This window comes from Hetaerina americana, unplaced genomic scaffold (assembly GCF_022747635.1).
Source record: "Hetaerina americana unplaced genomic scaffold, ioHetAmer1.1.p SCAF_36, whole genome shotgun sequence".
Taxonomy (NCBI): Eukaryota; Metazoa; Arthropoda; class Insecta; order Odonata; family Calopterygidae; genus Hetaerina; species Hetaerina americana.
This window is the reverse complement of record NW_027286941.1, coordinates 2,668,780-2,690,389: the sequence shown is the minus strand read 5'-3', so window position 1 is coordinate 2,690,389 and position 21,610 is coordinate 2,668,780. Positions and strand designations below refer to the sequence as shown.

Genomic DNA, 21,610 nt, shown 5'->3' with positions numbered 1-21,610 from the left:
AAATTAACTCGACTATTAAGGTATCACATTTGCATTAGAAACATTAGTCAGGGGTCGAAAGGGTAAAGCAGCTACACACTAACTCAAAGTTCGAAGGTTCCAATTTCGTCTTCTTCACGAATTCAGTGTAAATCAGCAGGTCGAGCTCCAGGAAACCACATGGCAAGCGAAGGCCTATTGGGGTCCCAAGCAATGGAGCAAGTGAGTCGGGAAATAAAAACGCAATTGATTTCAAGGTTCCCCATCTTTCTCAGCGAAGTTTTTAGTTATGGCATACTCCTGTTTGTCTCCTTACATCCGGTAAAATGACCTACCAATTAAATTCAATATGACTTTTACAGGGATATTGATATTAGTATTCTAACTTGACCAAAAGTATCGCAGTACATAAACAAGCGTCATCGTTTTCACCAAAATCTGCTTCCTTTTTGCGTGAGCTTTCCACAAATTGAGGCCATTCTCCCACATCCAAGTGGGGACACCCACCTATGCACCCCGTTTCTGTAACCTTGATTTCAAATAATGGTTAATGTATTTTGAGTCGAAGTCTATGAAGAAATAAAATTTTTATCTGAAGCATTAAAAATTAATACCCATTCCGTGTCTTTCCGGGTTGCTTAGTGCTAAAGTCAAATTCAACCTCAAATTCCCATGCCTTACACCATTATATTCCTCAGATCTACTTTCTATTTCCTTTCTTGCAGTATAAATTGCAAGATCGCTTGCCCTCTCTAATGCACGTCTACTTAACCTTCCAGCACAGTGCACATCATCCCAGAAATTCCAGAGGCAACTTTTCCTTATTCAAATTTCTCACTACCGTATCCTTTCCCCATCGCATTTGATATTTTTTCCCATCGTCCACTTCATTTTTTTTTATTCTTCTTCGTAACCCCCATTTTTCCAAGTATTCATCAAATATCGTAATGACTCTCCATGTTCGTTCCCCAATACACATTTTTGATTGGAATATATCTAACATAGTTGGTATTTTTTTGTTCTATATTGTTGATTAATTTATTTTTTGAAGATCTTGAATTTCCTTTTCTAAATCTCTCCTTTCCTGAATCTACACCTCTCTCATTGATAAAGTACTAAGCTAGGGAATTACTTTAACCGAATTATCAAGGCTTCAAGTTTAGCAATCCGCTTAATCAGCTATCTACTTTTATTCCTACCTCTCTGATAATTTCTTAATATTTTGAAAGAGGAAGGTGACAATGGAGCCATCTTACTCCCCTGCCTGTCAGTTCAATTGCTGACACCTTTAACAATTAAGTCTGGTGTCTTAAGGTTTTTAAGTTAGGGATATTCAGGGAATTTCCAAGGAAGAAAGATGAGAGCTCCTTCGACCATAGACAAATGAAAATTCCAAATCAATCATTTCCATCGAAATTATACAACAGGAAAACTCCAAGCGAACGCTCTAACTACGATACTGATCGATCACATCTGTTAAAAATCCACCCTATAGCTTGAATAACATCAAGCAATTTATGAGTCACTCATCAAATTGAGCAGCAATGTATTCTTAAATAAGTTAGCAGTTGGTGAAAAAGATTATAGGGGGGAAATGTCCCATGGGCTAACATTACCTTTGTCCAGACATTACCTAATTGAAATTCTGAGCAGCCCCAAATTTTTCCAAATCCGGACCACACCTAGCCCAGGAGTCTGTATTTGCAATGGTTTACTAGATAACTTACCCAGGTAGGACTTTCCTGAGGTAGAAATTCTTGGCTGTCAAATTTTAAACCACCTGAATGTATTAATACGTGCTAATTTTTTTAACCAAGGGCACAATTCAGAATAACGTAATGATACCAGGCACACTTTCCAGTTTATTTCCTTTGACAAATATTATTGAGGCATTTTCACAATGTAAATGAGGAATTTCACATGGCAAATTAATGCTTGCTATTAACAATTTCTAACCACAACCCTGAAAAAAATAATCTTCAATGAAAACTTTCTTCATTGTAAATTCTCTGAACCAAGTGTTGTTCTTTCAATAACCTATTCAATAGCAAGATTTGTAATCACACAATTTAATTAGAGAATCTAATAATGATTCTCATCTTATGGAAGAAATTTAAATTCATTTACATTCCTTTCAATTTTCATTTGAATGACAAATGGTAACTGAAGTATTCTCAAATGATGATTGGCCCCAAGAGAGGATTTTTCATCATTGACTCTCAATGGAGGAAGAGCCAATTTCAAAAACTGTTAAGCTCAGTACATGAAATATAAAATAAAAACCTCCCACCAATACTTCAATTTTCATACAATTGAAAAAAACACTAGCAAAAATGTACATTACCTAAAACTTAGGAAATTTCTAATTTTTGCAGGTACATATATATTTATTCATGGGTTTTCAAGTTTAACAAAATGACAAAAAAATATTGTCCACTTGTATAATACACAGCAAAGAAAATATATGGCAATAAATACATGCATTTATGACAATGTGTAGACATTCACCTGCCAGAGCATTCAACATCAACAGCACTATCAGGTATAGGCAAATAATGCATCTAGGCAATGACTCAACTAAAATTAATGATTTTCAAGCAGGTTAACATTTAATAGTTGTGCTCAATCAGTGAACAATCAAAATTAACATTTTAGACACCAATAAAACAAAAACTTCTGCAGGTGGTTTTATGTTATTGCAACCAGACAAAAGCACCTAACTTCATTGACCCTAGTAACACCTAAGGACATCTAAGCACTAAGGACCACTCTCTAGCCCTTAGGATTTCTTCCAATTTTGGACATGGCTATAGATGTACAGATATATTGCTGTCACAACAGAATTTTGTACATGAACTTGGGTAGTTTGAACAACGGGATTAACTTATTTATACCTTACTTTTTCATTTAAAGCCCTTACGGCATTATTTCACAATGATTCTTCACAAGTTTAATTTCATATAGACACCCCCAAACAAAGCCAATCCATTGAACACTGTCAACAAGTAGGATGGCCACAATAACTCTTTATCAACCACTACGACAAATTCATCAATCTCTTTAACTCAAACTAATGGAATGTTTTCATTACCTAAAATCATAGGAGGGGGTTGATACATAAGAATGATTTTGAACACACAACAATATGACGTCAATATTTTCACAATCCAGTTGTTCAAGTATGTTCAAACCACCGAATTTTCAACACACTATTAATATCTTGGGTGATAATTATTATTCACACCTTTTCACTTGCATCTTTCAGGAGGATTACACCTAAGTTACAAGCACTTGACCATGAATATATATTTTTATGCATATATATTTATATATATTTTGTATCTCTTTTATAATAATCTATATAGACTCTTGTATTAATGTTAAAGAAAGAAAAATTTTATACCATATTGTCAATAATGGTCGACACAAATATATATATATATATTTTACAGTGCATTCTGGATAGTCCATGTATATTCATGATTCTACTTATCTTACGCTTTTATAATACAATAGGATTCTTCTTCATATTAAATGCTGCGGCACACCAACCGACCCACCAGCCATATTTTTGCAAAGGATAGCTTCAGAAGAGAAAGGGGGTCAATTTTCCTCCCCCACCAACATCTCAAAGGCACCAAGGAGAACAAGAATTACCAGGACAAGTGAGCCCCTATAAGACTACGATGAAGGGCAGCACAAGATAAAGTGTGGGAGGACTGCAGAGCACAAAGAAAACAAGAACAATTTTGGCCAATAGTGCATTAAAAAGAATGTTATGAAAAATACTTTCAAAATGATATGCTGGCAAAATGGACCAGTGTGTGCCACACCTTGCTGTATCAACTAACTGTACAACTTCATTCTCACCGACATACTTGACAAACATAATGGTAAGGACAACAAATTAGAGTAATGTGTATTCAATGGGTTCACCTAAGTGGAATTAGAGCAGCTATATTTCAAAATCAGGAGAAGGCAGGCCGTAATGAAAGTGGTCAGGAGTATATTGACACTAAGAACTGACCAATAGGCCAATTTAAGAATATTTTTACAATAGATACTGATATTCTCACATTCTTACCTTCCAATACAGTCACACTATCACACATTATCTTTTTCATCTTCATTCACTCATTTTACACATTCACACACATAACAACATACAGCATTATCTATGGTCACATTTAAACTTATCAATTTAGCGAGCATTACCACTCCATCAATGTACATGTTCATTATAACGTCCCATCATCATCTACATGACCAACTTCCATCTGCAACATAAGCACTAGGCCGTATAATGATTTTGATGACAAAAAAACTACAACATACATAATCCACAGCCCTATGTAATCACTCAAACTCATAGAGGGATCACAGAAGGAGAGAAGACATCTGCTTCATGACAACACAACATGATTACACAAGTGTCACATATGTACTTTTACCAAGGCATTGGAGCCAGAAGAAATGAGTTTCAAAAATACCATTCACTTATTCACAGTGATTTTGTCGAATTTAAGCACCTAATACAGGGAGAAGTGAAGTGGGTTTAGATGATCCATACACACTGCTTATCTACACTTACAATTTAATTCCACTTAAACTCCTGAAAAGATAAATAAGAAACATTCAATCAATGTTAAGCAACAAACAAAATAACTGCTTTAATGTAATTATACACATGCAAAAATCATTAATTATGGCCTCTTTTATTACAAGTAACCAAATATTTTCTCATGTGCTGAACAAAAAATTGGGTTTGAGAGCATCATACTTTTACAACATTCACTTATCCTTCAGCCTGAAGCTGGAGGGAAACTTTCTAACAGCCTATTGAATCATGGTCCAGGTAATACAAGTACATTAAGGTTCTTCATAAGAAGCACTTCTTTAGCAAGAACAAAAAACCAATAAACAAACATGGCATGCATTCTAATGTAATTGGCATTTAAAGATCATTTTTAATTTCAGGTAAAATATTTCATTCCATGAAGTTAATTCCAATTGCTAATCTTTTAACATTTTTGCTTACCCCATTAACACTATACCAATAAGTCACATGAATTTATTGAAGGCATCAAAACAAATTGTTTAAAACTTATTTTCAGCAGGTAGCTCAGAGGCTTACTGAACAAGTAGAAATGAATAACCCATGTCAAATCATTAATGGCCCTCTAGTTTTGGTCAATTTTGTCTGTACATATGGTACCCCCAGTTATAATTCTCAATATAACTATTAGAAATTAACGTATGCCATAAATTTGGTAGTTCAGGTGACCTTACCATAAGTGATATTTATTCAAAGAAGGGACAGAAATGTGTTTGGGATATCCACCATGCCCAAGATACAGCAAACCTTCATTTATTCTTCAAAAGTTCAACCAAAAGATTACCAAGTTCATTTTGAATGCATTATTTCCACAATCAAAGAAAAATTCCAGAAAAGTACAATATCTGTCACTACTTTTGAATTTGATGTATGCAATTTTATATTAACACATACATGAAAGCAAGTTATATATATGTTATAGTAACCCCTACTTGTATTATGTTGAACTTTTCAACTAAATGATGAAAGCATGGGTCTGAGATTTTGTGAATTTAATCATGGATTAATTAAACGGAAAATTTGCAGAATGATTGAGAACTGCTAATGTTAAAAACTAAGTCCAATTTCGCCAAAACATCAAATTACAGGTCAATAAAGTGATTTTAGCTCCAAGATTTGATATAACTGGAGAAGCTTTAACCTGGATTTTTTATAGCATAATAAAAATGTATGTTCTTCAAACTCATCCGTTGTACTGACTTTTAATGAATGAAGATGTTCAACATTTGTTTCCAAGTTTTTTCACCTATCCCACACCATTACACAGATCCTGATGCTCTTTCCATGGAGACTTTTTCTACATGCCATCTTCTCCCCCCTCCCTTCTAACTATCCCACACTACAATACTTCAACTCATCGCATATCCCCTGGCCCATGTGCTATTTAATGGCAGTGCTTTATTGCTCTGCGGCTTAGGTGCTCTGATGCTTTACACCATGTTTTCATCCCTGACAACTATTTTTACCCATTTAAATCATAATTAACCAATTACATACCAAAAGATTACAAAGTTCATTTTGATTGCATAATGGAATTATACCATAAGGTTAGGCCTGAAGACTTGGCAAAAACCAGGGTTTCAGCAAAAAATAATTGAAATATGCCTCCATACAGCAAATATGCACATGTATAAAAAGTTATGGTGGGCCAAATGCTGCTTTAGCTTACAATTATCCTCGAGGGTGCCTATCCTATAAAGCAGTGGCATATAACTCTCCCACCAATGCATTTTATTTGGTCCACAAATGCTGATGTTGGTTTTTATAAATTTAAACAATGATGGAAATTTAACTTACTATTTTTCATTGAGATAATTTTGTTGGATTAATTAATTTTTACAGTCCATTTTTTTGGAAACAGACATCTATTAATTAACAAAACCGGTAATTACGATGAAGTAATTCCTGTATTTGCTAAAAGTTTCTAAAAACAGCTCTCAAGATTGAAAACATTCATAGTGCATCCCATTAATAAACAAAGATTATTTACCACTGCTTAGAGTATGCCAGGCTAAATTTACTGAAAGTCAATGAATTGGCTGAAATTAGACATAATTATGTCAGACTAATATAACATAGCAACAATATTACATAAAACAGTATACCTTCTCTTCACTGTGGTGAATAGAGAGTTTGAAAGCTTGCTGTAAAAAGATATTAATTTTATGAAAAAAATGTAGTACTCTTTCAAAATGAACATTAGTTATTCCACTGGATTATGGATGACAAATAGTGTGACAATGACAGGACTTATGAAAACACTTAAGACTTACGGAGAATGACTTCCAAATAGAAAATTATTATTATTGGTAATCTACCTATAAGGCAGGCTATGGATGGACAATGATCATTGTTACATGGCTTAGCTTTACCCCACAAGTAGCAGTTTTTAGGGGAGGCAACCGACAGCCGAGGTCATTTGCACCATTAGTGATGGACAGGAAAGGATGAAGGGTGGAGAGAAACTCAGCATTGGCATTAGCCTACTCTTAACAAAAGGTGCCAAGAGGCCCTCAGCCTAACGTTCTATCCGATGGACGGCGTACTCAAGGTAACCCAAAAAACCACTATCCACAAAGCACCTCAAGTAGGGATCAGGACACTACTGAAAAATACCTTCTGCCTCTGAGATTTGAACCCTGGCCTTCTGGGTGGGAAGCCAGTATTAAGCCACCGCACCATCCCAATCCCCCTTTTCCCCACAAGAAAAACCTGACACCCCGCACTACATCAAGGCGTTCTATTTGAAATATTTTTTAACTCCCTGTAATCTGTCTAACATGCCCATCCTGCTTCCATATCATTCAAAACCAAACTTCATATTAAAGTTTTCAAATAGCAAATGCATAGCCTAGTTCTATACAGCCCTGTCTCATTTTACTTGTGGATTCCAAAACTACTACCAATAAAATTCCAACCTCACTATATAATTAGAAAACATTTCACACTTAATTCATTTAATGTGCTCCTAATCCAAATTACTTACTGCTTTAAAATTGGAAAAAATAGCAGTACTAAACCTTAGACCTGAAGATATTAAAAGGAAAAACTGTTAACATTCAAGCAAATGATTTGGGGGAGAACTTTGAAAGATGCAGAAATCAACTTAGTGGAAATCATGAACTCTCTGAAGGGTAATGAGGCAATTCTTCAAGAGAATATGGAAATAAAACCAATGAACACTATAGTGTACTGCCAGTTTGCATGCTTATAACATACTACAAGGAAGATAAGGTACTATTATTTTCCATTTTCACGCTCTCATTTCGAAAGGCTCTTGGAATAACCACTATACAGGGTCGCACCCAAAAGTGGTAGGACTGATTTTCTCTGGCGCGAACGGAGCGGTGGAGGGGGGTCTGCCTGGCAGGGTAAGGTGGAGGGGGCTCTTAGCAACAGACCGACACCAACCTCAGTCGCCTGCGGGCTGTCGTTGAGTGAGGACACCGTTTTTAGTGAAGCCAGTTTTTTGTCCGCGTCGAAAAACAAAATGAATCTGAATTTAGAGCAAAGTTATTCCGTGAAGTTTTGTGCGAAACTCGGGAAGACGGCCACTGAGACCCTCGATATGATCAAGCAGGCTTATGGGGACACTGCCTTAAGCCGTTCCACAGTATTTGAGTGGCACAAGTTGTTTATAGAGGGTAGGGAGCTCGTTTGAAGACGACCATCGCTCCGGACGGCCGTCGACGGCAAGAACCGACACGAATGTGGACAGAGTGAGGACACTGCTGAACACAGACCGACGCTTAACCAGTGAAGAAATTGCAGGCCAGTTGGGTCTGTCTGCATCCAACGTCCAACGCATTATTTCACAGAATTTGGCCATGCGCAAGGTGTGCGCCAAGATGGTGCCAAAAATTCTGTCATGGCGCGCTCGTCGTCAGACAGCTCCTGGCCAAATACGGCGTTGCCACGTTGCCGCACCCGCCTTATTCTCCCGATCTGGCAACACCGGACTTCTTCTTCTTCCACCTGATGAAAAGACAGCTCAAGGGACGACGTTTTGACTCGATAAAGGCCGTTCAAGAGGCTTCGACGAGGGTCATCAACGGCATCCCCAAAGAAAATTTCCAGCGGGCGTACGGGGAATGGGAGCAACGTTATACTAAGTGTGTAGCAGCTCAAGGAGCATAATTTGAAGATTATTAAGTGGATGTAAGTAGATCGTCAATAAAATTCTTCTAAAAAAGTCAGTCCTACCACTTTTGGGTGCGACCCTGTATATCAGCTCTAGCACAACGAGTTTCCTGAATAGTAATAGGTAATCCTTTGTTGAGTAAACAAGTAATAAATCAGTGCTCTGGGAAGAGATCTGTGGTGTGTATGCCTATCTATTGTTGTTCCCATGTAGTGATTTGAGACGATGGAATAAAATTGAGAATTGAGCAGTGTTTAACTCTCTGCAAAGAATAGTCTGAAAGCAAAGGAAATTCATGCAGATTTTCAGAACTTTCAGGGTGACTCTGCTCCTTCATATTCAACTTTTGCTAAGGGGACAACCAAGTTTAACAAGTCAGGACAGCTTAGATGATGATCGGTGTAGTGGTCAGCCAAAATGTGTCACTACCCCAGAAATTATTGCAAAAATGTGTAATAATGTCATGGAGAATCGCCGACTTAAAGAGTGAGAAATCACTGAAGCTGTAGGGATTTCATCTGAATGAGCATATCACATTTAAACGGTGGAATTGGATGAGAAAGTTATCTGCTAGATGGGGGCTGCAACTATTGTTACAGGAAATATCCAAATGAAATGGAAATTTTCAAACAATGATTGACCCATTTTAGGAGCAACCAACAAGATTTTCTGCGGTGGTTTGTGACCACAAATGAAACTTGGGTCTACTACCATACCCAAGAGACAAAACAGCAGTCAAAACCAGAGGAAACATATTGATTCACCACCACCAAAGAAAGCAAAGGCAATATTCGAGAAGGGATTAAGACATTGGAACATCACTGGACCAAGAAAATTAGTGTACGGGGAGACTAATTTGAAAATTTTAAAGTTTCACCAAGGAAGTCATTTATTTCTAGTCCATTCCGAGAACTTTTCAAATTACCCTTGTATTATACATGATCACATATGATTAAACTTTTTCCGTAAGCTAATTTTAGATATGAAATATGACATTTTATCCAGTTAAAACCTCAAAATTTACTCGATTTATTTTATAAACATACAAAAAAAAGTTTACACATGGTAGGCTAAAGAAGCAGATATGTAAGAAATTGGAAAGCAAAAAATTGTGACGAATACTATGTCATACGCCGAAACAATGCTCAAATTAGAATACTGTAGTCATGACCATTTTTTAATACCATGTAGCCTCAAAATTGGTTTAAAAAAATGGAGCAAATAATGTTGAATCAGGCCTTCCCTATTCCTTAATGCTTAATTCCTTCACTGCATGATGCAATATATGTTTTCGTTTCAAACAGACCCAACTCTTTAAAAAATATCTAAGATGCCATTCATGCTATTGCAGCAAAAGCAGAAGAGAAAGACAGAATGAAAATGACAATATTGTACACAACCCCCTAGAAATATAATCCGTATTTTCTAAATTTAGTCGGTGAAAGTGCAGCATCTTAGTGCCTAAATGCAAATATTCAATCATCAGTACGCTAAATGTACGCAGAAATGTATAGATAGGGAGGAAGGTTCTCTCAACTAAATACATGATTTGTTTACAAAGTATCGGGAAAAGTTTCAGTAAAATAGATTTACTTCAGATATTGCTACAATGCCTAAAAATTTCTCTCTGTAGATGCCTTTAGTCGACATTTTGTCAGTGACTTTCCCAGGACTTGAAGGCTCCCTGGTATGCAGTTTGGGTACCTGTGCAAGCTCCTTTGATGGCATTTAGGGTCCCATTGCAATGTTTTCTGAGGGAGGATTACACTTTTGGGAATAGGAAATAGGTTGCCTGTCAAGACCTTCGGGATCAGTTAAGAGCAGACCTTTCGCATCAACAATTTTCAGTGATAATGGTGTGCACTGTCATCTTATCAAGGCCAATATGATCTGTGATCATGCTCACATTTAACCGACGGTCTGAATTCAGCAACTCATGCACACGTTGCACATTGTCAACGACCATCCAGCATGGGGTCATGTTTGAAGAACTTATGCCCCTTAAAAACTGCAGTTTCTGACATTTTTTCATCCTTCCACACTTGACAAATCATACCCAATGTCTCGATTCATGATTTCCACAGTACAACACAAAATTTGATGGTGCACCCCTGTTCAGTTGTTCACTGTATTTTGCGCTCGCACTGAGTCACTCAACATAGGTCCACTAAAAACATGATCTGGCCTGAATGATTCCTCGCACGCTCGACTGAAGTTTGGCATGTGTTGAAAGTCAGACCCTCCACCACCGAGGCTGCATGGCACAAGCACGCTGCGATGTACATACAGTCACGTCAGGAAAAAATTGTTCCTGATACTTTTCATACAAACCTTGTACACATGTAAAATTCATTTGTGCAAAAAGGTACCGTAATAATTAAGTAAAAAATTTAAAATCTAAAGATCAAATCCTAGGTGACTAAAGTGCAATATTAGAGGTTGAGAAGACAAGAATATCACAGAGAAATCTTTTAACAATAAACACCATTTAAAAATAACACAAAATTAGATGGGCAAAATTGCTACTTTAAACTACTTGCTGCAAAGATATGCATTGAAAATTCCAAGGGTCAAAAGAAGTTACCATATTTACAACATTTCCCATTTCCCTTCCAGCCACATTAAATGCTGGAAAGCAAATCTCTCAAACAGGAGATATTTAGCAGGCTTTTAATCTAAACTATGCATTTGTGATAGGAACTCTAATTTCCCATGAAATCAATGAAACATTGATATATTGCATCGTTTGAATTCCATAAATGTACTTTTTATTTTAATGGGATATATAATTAGTTAGAATAAAACACATAATTTGGTCTCTTTGAGTCCAAATTGTTACTGAAGAGTAGGGTCATATTGGCAATTAGTAAATTTTTTTCAACTTCCATTCATGAGCATTAGTTACAAATCCTTCCAAGGTTAAAATACCTCTACAAGGGTTATATACCACCTCATTGGTTTCTGGCTGCACTAATACAGGGTCTAGTACTGACACCCAAGTTAAAGAAAAATATGGCAGCCCATTTACCTCAGAGTGCTCCAAATGGGTCGAGAGCCATACCCCCAGGCTGGGAGGGGACTTGAGCAGTTGGTGGTTGGGTCTGTGGTTGCTGCTGAGGAGTAGCAGAGGCAGATGTGACACCACCAACTACACCCATGGGGGCAGCAGCTCCCAGCCGAGGACTTCCCATCATGCCACCTGAACCCCCACTCACTCCGCCACCTCCACCCACACCAGCACCCACATGTATTGGGGCCATGCCTTGCATTGCCTGCTTCACACCACATGATCATTGCAAGGAGAGGGAGTGACAAGGGTGAGCGGATGGGCAATTTTATTTTAGGAAGAGTTTTATGGAAAAGGAAGAATGGAGAAGAACAATTAACAGAAACCAAAATCCATGTGAAATGTTAAGAAAATAGTGATTCTTACATTTTTTTAATCAAGTGAAATGCTAAACAGTTTCTACCCATTGATAGCTAATACCCTTTAACAACTGAAGATAATAAGCAATGAATGTTTGAAATATATTTTTCACAGCATCTAGGTGCTTCTTCCACGAGGCACATCCTAGTATTCAGCTGATTTAAGTTTCAGACATTAATGGCCTAACATCTTTACTGTGATTCAACAATTGGAAGGTAACAGTGAGATCAGATTAGGAAGTACTTTTCGATAGCATAGGGATGCCACAAATATCCTTTAAGAAGTGAACCTGGAAATTACAATTGACTGCTAGCCTGCATTAATAAGTCCATCTGTCATATTCTGAATTGCAGATTTTCCTATCCTCAATGAAACTCTGATAAAGGCACAGAGAAATATGAAAAAATAATAAGAAAATATCACATTGCTCCCTGCTGTACAAGTAATTGTTGTTAAATTTCTAAATATAAAACTAAATTAAATCAGAAATTTAAATTTAAAAAGTTTAACATCATGAAATTAAAAGCCCGCGTGCAATTTTAATTTAGTTTGTCTCTATTCAAGACTCCTCACAAACACATGCCTTACATGATAATTCAATAGATTCAAATGTTATTGTTAACAATTTTTTGTGATTTCATTCATTTACATTAATACTGCATGTCATATTCAAAAGTATGTCAATGCCTTGATTGTGCAATTAAATTATTATTACACAGTTGAAAGCCTCCAATGATTTTATCATTAGTATGCATTACTAGGCCCAAAAATTTATAGTAGGAAAGCAACAATTTTATAAAAATATATATAAATCTCAGTTTCACTGAAACAGTGGTGATACAATTTGATTTGTACATGGACCATGATTGGTTAAGAACAAAAATATCGATTATATATTCACCTTTCAAATAATTACTGCAATTTGATTTTTGTTAAATACTTGTTATACAATTTAGAAACAATCTAAATCAAATTTCATACATGTTGCCTATTTATAGTAAACAAGTCATTAGATGCACATACTTTTGCCTATTAATGCTTACTTCCAATATTCATGAACCTTACAATGCAACAAATTCAGCGTGTAAAAATCAGGATTCGTACCCAGATCCCTCGATGTCCAGCCAAGTGCTTTCACTAGTTAAGCTATCGAGGCATCCTCTTAAACTCTGAAGTTTTGTTTAGTTTTTAGAGTTTGAGAGAACGCCTCGATAGCTTAACAGGCTAAAGCACTCAGCTGCACATCTAGGGATTCGGGTTCGAATCCCAGTCAAGGCTAATGATTTTTACTGGGAAATTGTTGCGTTGTAATGCACACTTAGCGGATGACTCCATTAAAAGTTACTGTTGCAGCATCTCCTGCAGTTTCTTGGAATTCATGAACCTGCCCACATTTTCTTGTATTGAACTGTCAGTGGACTTAACCACCAAACAGTCACAGCTTGGATTTCTGTCTCTTCAGAAAATCAAGTAATCACTGCTTTAAATCAATCAAATCAAGCATTATAACTCTGTTACAAAAACAAATGAAACATAGGAGAAAGGTTTTTCTAACATTTTTATCATCTTTCATCTCCACTGCCCCCTCATTTTAACCTAACTAATAGCACCTGCTACTAATACCTTCCTTGTACATTCCAGTACTCCCAGAGGGTTATCATCACCAATTTTGGAAACTATTTGTCTAAAGTCTGGATATTTATGTTTGATTGACAAAGAAGCTACCAATGCCAGCAAGAGAAAAATTCTTTGAGAGATAACTAATGTAGACATCACAAAAATGCTCTTTACAAAAGTAGCAACAAGGGTGTGTGTAATTTTTCTTGTTCCCCAACATCACAGCAACTACACTACCTGTTTGGATGACTGGTTTACATTGGTACTTGCATGTGACCAATGTGTTCAAGGCATGAAGCATACGGGCAGACAGGAATTATGCGAGGACAGAAGCAAATTATTTGAGAAGGATGGAAAAAAACTTGATTGCAGTTGAAAACAGATTCCAGTGTCTGAGGTGGGGCAGAAGGTAATAGGAGTGGATGAAAGACGACAATTCCCCTAACTGGTACCAATGGATAATCTTCCTTCAGCATAACCAAAAGTCAGATAATCAGCACTATTAAGCATTTTAAAAATAACAAAATAAATAATTATTAAAGTACTTTCTGACACACATGTACACCTGTATTGTGTAAGTGGTTGATTGATTCAGCACCTTTATGCTAGCTCTAGTGGCACACAATGTACTATTTTACAAGGTCACTTATGCACAGCATCACTGCCATTTTGACTTTTCTAATTGAACTTTTAAGCTTTTCATTTGCATTTAACCATGTATTGCACATTACTTTCATATATGTATGCACTGTTCACGAGGGATCTAAGTTACATACAAATTTAACCTAGGGACATTTTCAGGGATGTAATTTGCCAATGAAACAAGTACCTGCTGAACAGAAAATCAAGAAATCAGGCTGCATGTCAGTTAGTAATCGATTATTAATGGTGCGGACAAAAATGATAGTGAAACATTTTCCAGATTATTCTCTTAATTTTTGTATTTTCCCTGGTTTATTCAAAGGTGGTCAAAATTCCTCCTGTTTTCCTGAATTTCCTCGTTGGTAGAAGCAATGTCAGCATAAATAAATCAACCACATTCAAACGTGATGCCACTGTTATATGCATAGCATTCAAGCCACCCTGGTATACAAGAAGGAGTGAAAACATAGAGATAGGAAAGAGTCAAGGGACTGAATTGAGAGAAGGAATTTCACATGCCAACTATCATATTATAAGTGAAATAAAGAAGTACCTAAAGGTTGATTCAAACTAACAATTTGCTTAAACATGCAATTGCAAGCAAAGAGAAAAAAAATACTTGGGCAGTCATGCACATAATTCCTGCCATTCTTACAAAAAAACAGCAAGTAATCTCTTAACATTAGCAAATTATAAGCATGTGAATTATCCAGCATTTTGGTGGTAATGCAGTATGAAAACAGCCATCTCAGGTGTTCCATCTGGCCAATTAGTGAATGCGTTTTTGAAAACGCTGCACATTATGTTGCTATTGTGCAAATAAACAATTTATAATCACAGACTCACTTTCCAATCAAAGTGAATTCCAGATATATCAAGTAGAGCATAGAACAAGAATCTTAGTACAGAGAGTTATGTCCAAGATATATTTAATTGCCCTATAATTTATATTTAAAATAATCCTGTTCGATTACCATATTTAACCCACAGTGGCCATTTAATATTAAGAGTGATTTAACATCAGCATTACTATAAAAATTGTAAAACTGTATCCAGATTTTATTATGAAAGGCACATATTTTCCACCATCTCAGCCTGCTCATTCATAATTTCTGGGCATATATAATTTGTGTAGCTCCATCCTTTCCATGTGACTTCATTTCAAAAAATTCACAGCACCATTATTGCTTGTAAATGGATACAGAACAAAATTGCGGCTGTCACAGGTTTTGTCCTTTTAACACTAATTTTGCCAGCAGAGATCACCAGTAGGTAAAGTTGTACTAGCTACATCATCAGCATTAGTGGGCATGTAATAATTTATCTTTCAGAGAAAAAAGTTCTACCTATTATCAGAAAAAAATCACGCATGGGACTATCCGCTAACGACAAAATCCCGATAAAAAGAGAACATTTAAAGAAAGAAAGTACGAAATTCATTTAAAGGAAATAATACAGTATATAGTCCATGTAATTTATTTAAAGGAAATGTTCTGTCTTCTTTCTTGCCAAAACATAAGCTTGAAAATGTGCTACTGAGATGGGGAGATGAGGGAGGATTGTGACGCTGTTTAAAAAAATACTGTCCTGCAACTTCAGGCTTTTAAAAGAGAGCTTAGCATTGGATGAACCTAATTTTAATTTCTAATTTTTGAGTTTAAGATGTCAAGTAGTAAGATTTTCATGAGTAAGATTCATAGTCTAAAGATATTACATGACCATAATGAACAAGTGTATTACACTCAATTGAAGAGTATTCAATATTTTTCATAAAACCAAGTGCAATTTATATTTAATTATTAATATATTAATATTAATTTCCTGCTTAAAAATAGAACACACAAACTTAAAAAATAGAAAAACTCAAGAACACTCAAGACACCTCTTAGCACATACATCAGACATGCATTGTGCATGATAGAGGTTTGCATGATTGGTGAGGGTCATAATCTTGAGGTTAAGAGCAAAGAATTTCTTCAGTTTATACAGGATGTATACACTAGGTATGCTTTCTGATTTTCTGTTCTTGGTTTTATGGCCTCCCTTAGAGCCGACACTGTCATTTACATCTAACCACAGATCTACAAGTTTAATCAGTTAACCAATTTACCAAGTTAAATTTTCCAATTGTAGACTTAAAGATCGTTTATTTTAATGGGTGATACTATTGAAACCTCACAATGAATGAGGTACCCTCATATTAGCTATCAAATATGTTAACATATTTTCTGAGCCAAAATTAAGGAAACATTATTAATTTTCCACTGCAAAAGTAACAACTTACAGAATTAAAAATAAAACACCACAAATTCAGACACTAAGACTACCCATGCCTTTCATGCATATTGCAACAAGAAACCAGGAATGGTGCTATGTTAGTATTTAACTTAAAAGCTTTTAGATAAGCGATGAAGTTCAAGAGAAATAAATTCTCATACTTATTAAAATTAAAAATCCCTATATACTTATTTCAACTAGATGTTAACCATATTTTTCATCAATTCAAGATAACAGGTCAATTCAAATTCAGCTATTTAGTAATTTCAATAACCAGTGGTTGACAAAAAAGTAAACAATAAATGCAAAACTTCTATGTTTTTAATAATAGATAAAATTCTCTCCTGCAAAAATTTTGCAACACGTTGAATTTATGAATGAGGTATGTACTCATACCCTGCTTTAACAGGATATTGAGTTTTATACAGAATTTTTAAAAAGTCTAACTTTCCATATGAAAATTCAGTTTCTTTTTCCTTGAGAGATACATTGGGTCCAAAATTGTTAACATTAGTATTCATATAAAATATCACGAGCTCCAAACTGCAATATTTAAATAGTCACGTTGTTAAATCATCTGATCACTTTGGAAAGTTGTGGAATACCATACTTTTGATGTTTCACGCATCTAAACCAATAAAAGGTTTTTCGTAAAGAATAATATGCATGTATAGCAATTTCATAGGCTGGGAATATCACAGAAAATACAGGGTTGATCATGTAAAACAGAAAATTCTGAAAATCTATTAAAAAATTTCCTTCAAAAACACTGGCATGAAATTCAAAATTCTGTATAGTTATAACTCTAGTAGGGAGTAATTTGAAACACCATCTTATCTACCTGTACATCTACATTATACCCCCAAAAGCTGTCGTAAGAACACGATGAGCAGAGTACCACTGTATAAATTATATCACATAAGCTTGATTATTTCCACATTATTCTTGCCTCCTAAACAAACTGTCATAGGCTCAAATTCTACTCAGGACAAGATTGTTGTGAAACTTGTACGGCAAACTTGGGTTAAGTGAAATGTAGACAATTTATTTGCAGACATAGGCCATCATAAACTACGTAGAGGCATATCATAACTCATTATAATGTGTGTTAGGTTTCCAGCATACATGGAAATATTATCAATGACTTATTCCAGCTAACAAGCGAAGAGACTCAATCACGGTCATTGGACTCCGATTGCAGGAAGGAAGAAAACTGAAAACAATCACCTCGTGGTACCTTGTTGAACAAGCACCTCGCATTCCCATTAATACGCATAACAAGCTAAAATATATATATTTTTTTAAATGACTCTTTTAATGAGCAATGTTTTGCATGAAGTGAGATGAGGAGAGGGGAATTCCCAGAATGATTGCCTGCCTCCTATTTCAGTTTGTGTTTAGAACTCATTCCACTAGCATTTGTGTCACTAGTCATCGCACATTTTTCCAAACCTGACATACTCTTTGTGATCTTTTTGTGCTAAGTTTTAAAAATTTTCCTGAAGAAAAACCCCCGAGAAGACGGCCATAAGAGAAAAATAACCATGGAGGTGAAAAGCAAAAATCATTGTACATCAGGAACGAGGTGCGGGCATGGCTGATCTAGCATGCACATACAAACAAATGCAATAAATTTGTTAACAGAATTCCTAACACAAAATTTTGAAGCAATATTTGCAGTAATTATTACAGCAGGTAACATATTTCTGGACATTTGCGCCATAATGGAACATAATTTGGTTGAGGAAGGATTTGTAGAGATTGGAAGAGAAACCCATCTGCATTAGCTTACTCTTATCGAAAGGCACTGAAGAGTGTGATTTAACGTCCCATCCAACAGACAAAGTACTTCACTTGAATTATTTTCCATATACCTCTTAAGTAAAGAATGGGACATATTTGAAACATTTTGCCACCACCAGAATTCATACCCAGACAGATCCAAACCCAGTATTTAAACTCAAGAGTGTGACATTAGACATTGTACACTAGCCATTTTACCACCTAAACCCAATCAAAATTAAATTTTTTAAATAAGGTTTTAAAAATTTAAAAAAATCCAATGTACATAATTTCAGTTCCTACTCCCTCCCAGTGGGGGGGGGGGATTAGGGATGCCCTAACAGGCTATTACTTGCTGAACCCTCAATAGTTACTTTTTTCATATATTATCAGTTTTCGTGAATACTATACATTTTACTTGTTATCATAATTTACATGCACTAACTAGCAGTTAATAAGACAGAGGTGGTAGTATTTCAAATAAAACCTACATTGGGGGAAATAAAGAGTGGGCTAGGGTGCAATTGTCCAACCCTGCATTTCCTTAATGATGCCTGGATGGAAACCCAATGAAATTACACATCTATATTAAATTTAGCTTATTACGACCATTCATTCATTAATGTTTCTCAATGCCAATAATACACACTATTTATTGATAGTGTGCATATAAGGGCCCAATGGAAATAATAGAGATGTTTCACTTTATCACTGTAGCCTTCACTGCTAGATATCCATTAAGATGCAAGAAATTTACTGCTTTTCACTGACTAATGATATAGCAAATTAATATGAAAACTTGAGTCTCAGGTTATTATTTGGAGCTCATCCTTTACGGTTAAATTCAGTTCAATACGTAAACTTTGAACTTCTTAACTAATCCTATACATTCATATCCACTTCTCATAAAATCTCCTTTTTCTAATATATTACCCAGGTGCTTTCATTTCCATTCAGTCATATTATAGCCATAAAAAAAGTGAAAACAACATCATAAATTTAAGCACAGCAAACAACTGAGGCGATATTTGATGTGATTTTCAAAAAACAGGCTCCCACCAAGACAAAAATCCAGTCTCATCAAAAAGAGCTCATCCTCTTTCAGGGAAAGTAGATTTTTACATCAATCAGCAGTTCAGTAATGTAAATCAGAGGCTCTTACAGCATTGATTTATATGGAAGGGTTGTCTGAGTCATATAAAAACTATTGATACATTTTTTCAATGGTTCCTTCAAAAACAAAGTAAAATTGATGTTTAGGTAAATTAGGGATTTGTGGGAAAATATTTACGATGTATTTGTGTGTTTTATAGATAAAATCTATTAAAATAAATAATAAAAACAAAAAATGTTGATATAATCAAGCTCAATAAATTTAAATAAAACAGGTCTAACACTTGAAGGTCCAAAATTTGAAGTACAACTTCTTGTGGAAGAAGATTTCCTATATTCACCTTTAATACTTGCAGAATTTCTACCTGCTTCTTGTTTATGAACGTTTTTATTTTTTTCAGTCTTTTTTATGCAACACTAATCACTGTTGAAATTAAATAATATGTAACTATGGTCAGTCAATGGATGCGATTTAGTTTCATTGATTTACAAAACTGCGCCCACAGGAAAAAAGCAATGTTTCATGCAGTTCAGATTATTGCAAAAGCAGATAACTAGTCCATGATTACCACTTGAAACATTTATTAACACACCCAATTAATAATAAACATATTAGAAAATTTTTTTAATGAATCTATAAGCATATACACAATGAAAAAAATAAGGAAAATAATAACAATTAAAAAAGGCATGTCATCCCCATGGGGCGGTGAGATTTTATGTGAATTCTGGGATCCAGAATTAAATATTTGAGGTTTTCATTGTACTGATTTAAACCGAGTCTATTCCAGACCATATAAATGACAAAGTTAAGGATTATTTGGATTTGGGGTCAGTACACATAAGTTTTCACAGTCTGTAAATTTGAGTCCTATAAAAATGTAACTTCATCAATTAGCGGTGTCATTGTATTTCAAAACATTTTTGCTTGTATTTAAGCATGTACTTATGTTAGGGAATATAAATTGCAAGGAATATGATTTATAAGTTTGGCCAAGTAGACTCATAAAAACTTTAGGACCTGATTAAGGGCTTACCATTGGCTGTATGGGTGGAAACTGAGGTGGTGGGGCAGGACTTGTTCCAACTGGCATCCCAGCCATCATACCCTGGCCCTAGTTAAGTAAAATTTTAAAATTAGATAAATCACTAAGAAAAGGGAGCAACTGAAGGAAAGCTGACTTTCTTAGCATTAGCAAAATATAAAAGTAAATATTTTTTCTTAGAAAATAAAAAAAGGCCTGTGGTTTTTATTTCTGTATGTGTTGCAGTTGGTTCTAGATCTATATTTTGCAAGCCCCTGACCGAAGTTCTGATTAAGCTCAATGTCAACAATGAAATTGAACATAATGTCTCAGTGTTGAGGAAGGTACTGTTAAGTAGGATGATTTCTGACTTTTCATATAAAATGACAACTAGTACATCATGATATTTGTTGATATTTATGACAATATAAATTAATATTCGCAAAACTATGAAATGTAGTGAAATGAGAGAAATAATGTTAAATAAATTTTCACTTTGAAAAATAATGTTAACAACAAAAAATTCCGTGGATGTCATACTGATAGATGTAATCTATCATATGGTAATTTTACATTACCTGCACTCTTGTAGCACTGCTCACAATCTATTGCCAGAACCCATTTCCATAATTTTTCAAACAGAGATCCTTTCATCTGTCTCTCAGATTCAAATTAAAGGAAAGGCTCAAGATAAAGAGCCACATGGATATATGCATACATATACACAGGGTGCATTCCAAAAGTAATGCAATTGAATTTCCCACGCAGCTCATCTTGGTGGAAGTGGGATCGAACCTTGCAGTAGGTGGGGGGGTCACTAAGTTTTGCCGCAAAACCAATCTGAGTGATCCCCAAGCGGCGGAAGTAGCAGGATGTAAGTTATAGTAAACAAATGTGCACTTACCTTGTTACAAAAAAAATGGAAACAAAATCGAGCAACGTTATGCCATTAATAATTTCTGTGTGTTTCTGTGTCAACTGAAAACATTTGT

At 35.3% G+C, this 21,610-nt stretch overlaps 1 protein-coding gene across 16 annotated transcripts in view; it reads right to left on the bottom strand.

The window, feature by feature from the left end:
• Positions 1–1,828: 1,828 nt before the first annotated feature.
• The window catches only part of lap (phosphatidylinositol-binding clathrin assembly protein lap), a 105,909-nt gene continuing 86,127 nt past the window's right edge, over positions 1,829–21,610 (bottom strand). For 12 of the 16 annotated variants that reach the window (XM_071589300.1, XM_071589312.1, XM_071589315.1 and 9 more), the window contains 3 exons: positions 20,631–20,708; positions 11,764–12,010; positions 1,829–4,591 (listed from right to left, as the gene is read on the bottom strand). In XM_071589300.1, coding sequence (XP_071445401.1) covers positions 11,765–12,010; positions 20,631–20,708 — 324 coding nt within the window. In that variant the 3' untranslated portion in view covers positions 1,829–4,591; position 11,764. The remainder of the gene's footprint in view (positions 4,592–11,763; positions 12,011–20,630; positions 20,709–21,610) is intronic. The other 4 variants (XM_071589301.1, XM_071589311.1, XM_071589308.1 and 1 more) reach the window with 4 other exon arrangements.